Source organism: Corylus avellana, chromosome 7, assembly GCF_965113065.1.
Source record: "Corylus avellana chromosome 7, dhCorAvel1.hap1.2, whole genome shotgun sequence".
NCBI classification, from domain to species: domain Eukaryota; kingdom Viridiplantae; phylum Streptophyta; class Magnoliopsida; order Fagales; family Betulaceae; genus Corylus; species Corylus avellana.
This window is the reverse complement of record NC_142496.1, coordinates 1,249,904-1,256,332: the sequence shown is the minus strand read 5'-3', so window position 1 is coordinate 1,256,332 and position 6,429 is coordinate 1,249,904. Positions and strand designations below refer to the sequence as shown.

At 35.6% G+C, this 6,429-nt stretch overlaps 1 protein-coding gene across 2 annotated transcripts; it reads right to left on the bottom strand.

Moving 5' to 3' along the window:
- Positions 1–1,801: 1,801 nt before the first annotated feature.
- Positions 1,802–5,862, bottom strand: LOC132185035 (Calcineurin-like metallo-phosphoesterase superfamily protein). 2 transcript variants are annotated; one of them, XM_059598853.2, is made up of 9 exons: positions 5,703–5,862; positions 5,538–5,588; positions 5,066–5,087; positions 4,585–4,699; positions 4,237–4,269; positions 3,323–3,448; positions 2,818–2,924; positions 2,663–2,734; positions 1,802–2,425 (listed from the first exon to the last, which is right to left on the bottom strand). In XM_059598853.2, exons 1-9 carry the CDS (start codon positions 5,835–5,837, stop codon positions 2,037–2,039), a joined length of 1,050 nt encoding a protein of 349 aa, XP_059454836.2. In that variant the 5' UTR covers positions 5,838–5,862; the 3' UTR covers positions 1,802–2,036. The 2 variants fall into 2 exon arrangements, with proteins under 2 accessions (XP_059454836.2, XP_088374773.1); XM_088518647.1 differs by lacking the exon at positions 5,066–5,087 and adding an exon at positions 3,735–3,751 and having other exon boundaries at positions 4,202–4,269.
- Positions 5,863–6,429: the final 567 nt, after the last annotated feature.

Sequence of the window (6,429 nt, the reverse complement as noted above, 5' to 3'; positions counted from 1 at the left end):
AGGGGTAATCTTCTTGGCTATGTTGATGGACCTCACCCATGTCCACCGCCCACCACCATAAAGGAACACATCTCCTCCACTACGATGAATCCGGCTTGTCTTCATTGGGAGATGCAAAAGATCAAATCATCCTCGACTTCCTCACCTTCGCCATATCAGAGAAGATGATAGCTCATGTAACAAGTGCACAATGTCCAAACAAGCCTGGACTAAATTAGAGACCATTTTCGCGTCTCAATCCAAAGCACGTATCTTAAACGTGCACTTTCAGTTGGCCACTTTGAAAAAAAGCAACCTATCTATTGTTGATTATTTTCACAAGTTTCAGACTCTCATCGATGCCCTTGCAGTTGTAAATCAACCTCTCAATGATCTTAAGAAACAATCATTCCTCCTTGCGGGACTTGGCTCAGAATACAACTCTTTGTTTGGACATTGTGCATCTTGCTACATGAGATATCATCTTCTCCGATATGGCGTAGGTGAGGGAGCCGATGATGATCTGATCTTGCATCTCCTAGTGTAGACAGGTTGGATTCGTTGTAGTGGAGGAAATGTGTTTCTTCACGGTGGTGATGGTAGGCGTGGGTGGTGGACATGGGTGAGATCCATCAATATAGCCAAAAAGATTACCCCTCTAAGGTGTGGAATTATTTGGGGCAACCTACAAGATATCATGGATGAGAGACCAACTCAATCTCAAGTCCTATCTCAAGAAACTAAAGATAAGAAGTTGTAACTTAAACACTTTAGATTAGGATGACAACATATTTGAAATTGTATGGATAGGTTACATTATCTCATCAAGAGAGGTTGTATATTTGTATTGTAACTCTTCATATTATAGATACAATCAACCTATGCTAGATTACAGCAAAGTGAAAAATAATATATTCTCTGAGTGCCTATATTCAGCTATATTTTACTATTCAATGATTTAGGTTACATTATAACATACTTATAGAAAAACCCTAATTACACTCTATGCCTGACAAAATATGAATCACTTGTTTCAACAATATGAATAATGTTAAATATTATATACCCTCTTATCACACACTATTTATTGGGTTGATATAGCAATGCTCATAAGTTATTGAATCAACCATTGTAAAAAAAAAAAAAAAAAAACAGAAAAGAAAATTTGTCTTGTTAAAAATATAAACGTGGGATGGATTTGGTGTATCCACTTCCCTATATTGGCAAAAGAATGCAAAGTTAGATGGAGATGGGGCATTGAGTGTATGACACGTTGTTGAAACTTCAAGGAATAATTAAAATCTAGCTTTCAAATTATTAAGTTTGGACCACTCCTAACAGCCGCCCAATTATCAAATATTCAAGCCCAGAGTACTAAACTATTCATGGGAAGTCTCTTATTGTTTTTAATTTTTTAATTTTTTTAGATAGGAAAGTCTTATTTGGCCTCAAAGAAAATGTGCCTCTTAAAGTAGGAGTGGCAAAATTGGTTTTATGGTTTAGGTTTGAGTCGTGATGAGTCATGAATATAATATATGATCATACAAATAAACATGAATATAATTTAAATAATCAATTTTGTCAAACTCTTTAATCCTAATATGATCTGATTAATTAAACGGTTGACACGACATAACTAGCATAACTTATTTTTAAAAACAAATAAAGTTGGATTGACGCAAATATGACCTATTTTTATCTTACTTTGCTGACTTATCAATGCCGATTAATCTTCGAATTTTTTTTATAGGTTGATACAAGAGTTGATTGGTACAACTACACTAGCAGGGTAAAATAAAAATAAAATATTACTTTTTCAACATAGCAGAATATGAGAGGCTGCACGTACACAGGTTTTATTTTATTTTATTTTACTTTATTTTATTTTGTCTGGCGAGTACATGCTTTATATCACAAGAACAGCAGAGGTACAAATTACAAGGTATAACAGCTACACTATAGTATAACCTTGGCTAGACACTACGTTCATCATATACATTCTGTTCTTAGTATTGATCTGAATGGACTGAAACTGGAATACAATCAAGAAGAAAGCTCTAGTTGCCACTTTTAAATAAAACATGCTCTTCTTTTAATGTGGTCTTTTCTCCAACAACTGAAACCCAAGTTTCTGCAATTTTATCCACTCTTCCATCCAAAATTTCTACTGTAGTGAAGGCTCTCATAGTGCCACTAGACTCAGGTGGTGCTGAAAGAGGAGTTTCAATATTCATGAAGCTTCTGTCGCCAGTGTCTTGTTCATCAATCAATCTTTTAACCCTAGGAACAATGGCCCCATTCAAGTATATAGTGTTGTCAGCTCCAACCACAATCATTTTCCGGAGGCCATTTCTATATGCCAGCTCTTTATGCATGTGACCAAAGACAACCATTGGGATACAGACCTTGCCAGTCTCTTTGAGGAGGGATATAGCTTGTGCTAGATCTGTACCATTAGATAAAATTGAAAGGTATGAATAAAATGCAATAATCAACCTCATTAGGTTTGAAGGGTCACCAAGTACAGCAAGCCAAAAGGCAAAGCAGGATAGTGAAGTAAATGTAGTGTGCAGTGTGCAGTGTAGAACACCAAAACCTCAAAAGTAATCCGGCCTTCACAGTGAAAGAGCCACCATCCAGGCTTCAATAACACCAAAAATAAGCTGAAAACTAGTAAAATTACCAGGATCACCATGGTCACCTCCCCCCAAAACCCAATCTTTTCCACAGATGTCATCCAAATTAGAACCAAGACCTGTCCATAAATTTTCTTTTTAAGTAATATTGACAAATTATCCAGATAGCTGAACTAAATTTTTTTTTGTCAGACTGGTACACCTGTAGGTCCATTATGTGCAAGAAATATAGCCAAATGACCCTCTGGTGTGCCAAAAGCAGCTTTATAGATTCTCTTAGCACTTCCATCCATGTCCTCAACTCCATATCTAAGAGCAAATTCCAAATTGATAAGTTGCAATTTAAGTTAGAATGACAACAACAAGAGTGAGACTCCAGATTTTAACATCTCATCTGCATGCTAAAAGAAGTAGTTTCACTCTAGTTCTATAGCAGCTGATGCCTATGAAGAGAATAGATGTCCAACAAGCTCATGCAACAGGGATGCTTGAATTTCAGATTTAATATACAAGGAGATAATGTTAGGACCAATCAATATTATTTATAAAATAAACTATAGAGATAATCACATAATTACTTCATAAACAAGAGGGCGCAATAGAAAGATGGTGTGATGCAGATAAAGCGAACTGTTTATAACTTTTGACATTTGAAAGCGGCAATAAAATTCCAGTTTCAGAAAAAGTTGCTGCAACACAAGACATACCTTGCAGACAGAAGCCTTTTCCGAAACAACTTCTCTCCTCCACAAGAAAATGGCCGTCCACCCACAACACTTAGTTTTATCAGAGGAAAGTCTAAACGCCGATAAGCTACATGTTCCTCACCGAGACTGATTGGTTGCAAAAAGTATTTTCAGTTTTAACACAATTCGTAAATGATTCAAACATAAAATGTACCCTTCTAAGAAAATAATCAGTCAGTTTATTCATTCATCAGAATTTTCTAGCAATGCCGTGAAGTTTACTATGCCCTATTTGCATTTTCCCATAACTGCCATGGTTTTGTAAGCAATGGGCTTTCCAAACACAGTTTACAAATCTTATCAGGAACTTCTCAAGCAGCTAAAGAGATCCACTAGTCAATTTACGATATCCCTTTCTCCAATCATAATTTACCTTTTTACCACAAATTGCTGTTTTTAGAAGGTCCTCCAAAATTATTTTATAGTACAGCAAAAGTACTTGGAAAAATGGTCTGCTGAGTACAGCAATGGGGATTTCTGGTAAGAACTAAAGGCCCAAGACTTGGGGCCATATTCAAGGGATGACATCCATTTGGCTTGTTTATTAGCACATTTGGCAATTCAGGAGTAATCAACTATCTACAGTAATCTCAATATGGTGATCAATAGAGGCAAAGAATCTTCAATAATTAGTGAACAGAACTTGCCCTCCAACATGTGAATCCAAGGCTTCTGGTATTAGCCCGTCCCTTCATGGGATAGATTTTATAGAAAAAGAAAAAGAAAAGGGCAAAAAAGAAGAAGATGAAATTGCCGACCATGTCATCATGGTTATATTGTCAAGCTAATTGACTAATAAAAAAGAGAAACAATATATTAGATACATAAAGGACTTTTCACAATATTTGACAATCTTAGAAGTAGAATAATCTCACCACTCAAGCTGAAGTTGAACTCTGTCCTTCTTCCTGGTATTCAAATCAAGGACTTAATTAAGCCGACTATTAGTGAATCCATAATAGAACTTACTTTAACTAATCAGAAATGTAGTTAACAGCTTTAAATGTGCATGGCACATGTGCGAAGAGAGAGTTAAAGAACATAACCAATTCATTATATTTTTTTAAAAATTGTGGCAACAACATAACCAAGCTAATAAAGTGTACAAAATATAAGAGTAAAAGAAGCCCTCTAATAAGCATATCATTAGTAATTGAAACATACCAATCACTAGTTCTACCCAAGAAGGGAATTACTTACAGGGAAATAGAATAAAAACTTACTTGACAGAAAACTGTTGAGTAAACCAGGAATCATGGTTTCCCAATATAACTGCTTTAGCAAATTCAAGACTTGCAATACTTTGAACAAGTTCAACATTCTCATTACCAAAATCACCTGAACAAAATCCCAGGAAAAGAGGCCGAACACAAAGCAAAACAAAAGAAAGATTTAGGCAATTTAAATCGGTAAGTAAAAATAGATCTTACCACCTATCTTGCCCAGATACAAATACAAGGCGCAAACTTGGCATTCCGTGGACACACTCAGTGTTGGTTAAGTGCGCAAAATTTATTTGAATGTATGGATAAGTCTAGATTTCGTCAGACATATGGAAGTGTCACGAATGCTGGGGTCTAACATTGACACAGCTCTTCCATATACATTTCCAGGCCACTTAGGTTACCGGTTAAACAGGCTAAATGAACTTAAAGATATAAAAGAATGCAAGATAGGTGATCAGCGAGGGAGAATGGAACCTGCCTGTAAACAGCACCAAATCCGGCTGCATTTCACCACAAACCCATGTTAAATGAGATAAACACACAATTTTTTATCACATAAAGCTAAAACAACACATATGAAGGAAAACAAAAAAGCAAAATACAATTGGCAGTAATTAGAACAAACTTTTTTTCTTTTCTTTTGGGTGCATTTGGAAGTTAAGTTAACATAATTCACTTCTTTTACTTATCAAAAAAAAAACTAATTCACTTCTTCACAACTAAATATTTAACATTACTCACTTTACTTAATTACCCATCAAAATTTCTGCTTATGTATTTAATTACCCATGAAATTGTTATATCATAACCATGATTCCAAAGCAATGAACTTCAATCTATTACAAATCCCAAAACTTAACATTATGATATTCTTAATTTTTTTTCCTGTTGAAATTCTAAATACAATTTTTAGGTCCAACAAAAGTCAAAGATCAAAGAGAGAAAATTACCTGCAAAAATTGAAGTGCCTTTGTATCTTCTTCAAGATTCCAATCATCGTGCTTCAAAAACCATAAAAGAATTGTCAGCAATGGAGCAAGTATCATCATTTCGAGCTAGGGTTTCAAAATTCAGTCAAGAACAAATGCAAGAGAAAGAGAGAGAGAGAGACTCACGACGTCGCCGACGACTGCGATTCGAGTGGAGGCAGACATGGGAGAGCGAGTGGAGGAGTTGGGCTTGGACGAAGCGGAGGGAGAGGAACTGGAGAGACAGCAGAGAGTGGGCGCGTGCACCAACGCGCTTAACATAGGGGGCTTGTTTGTCTCAGAGTGACTCAGCTAGTCAACGGATATGGCTGAAGTACGTGATTAAAATCCTAGGGCCTACACGTAAATCACCGGTTGACTAAAATTGTAGGGCCTACAATACATGATAAAATTCTTCAAATTGTAGTCGTGATAAAATGATAATTTATTTTTTAATACCTTTGAGATTGTTTTAATTTTTAATTTTAGGGAAAATCATTCTGATTTCATTTAATAGAATAGTCAAGAGCATAAAAATTCTTACAATCACATAACATAAAGTTTTAAAAGATTATATTCGAAGTTGAAAGATTACACGTTATAAAAGGCCTAAAACATACAGATCTTACATTGAAATCCTATTTATGACGTCAAAAATCCGCAAAGCTTGTCCAATCTTCAGTTTATAGAATAGATCTACTTTAGGCAAACTCCTTCCGGGGCAAAGGTAGCCCATTTCCCAGGCATGAACAAAAGTCCCACACCCAAACTATTTCCTTCACGATCCGAAAGCTATAAAATTATTCACATCTTCATACCAAAGGCCAGGACAACAAAACATACACAAAAATACAAGAAAATAACAAAGCACCAA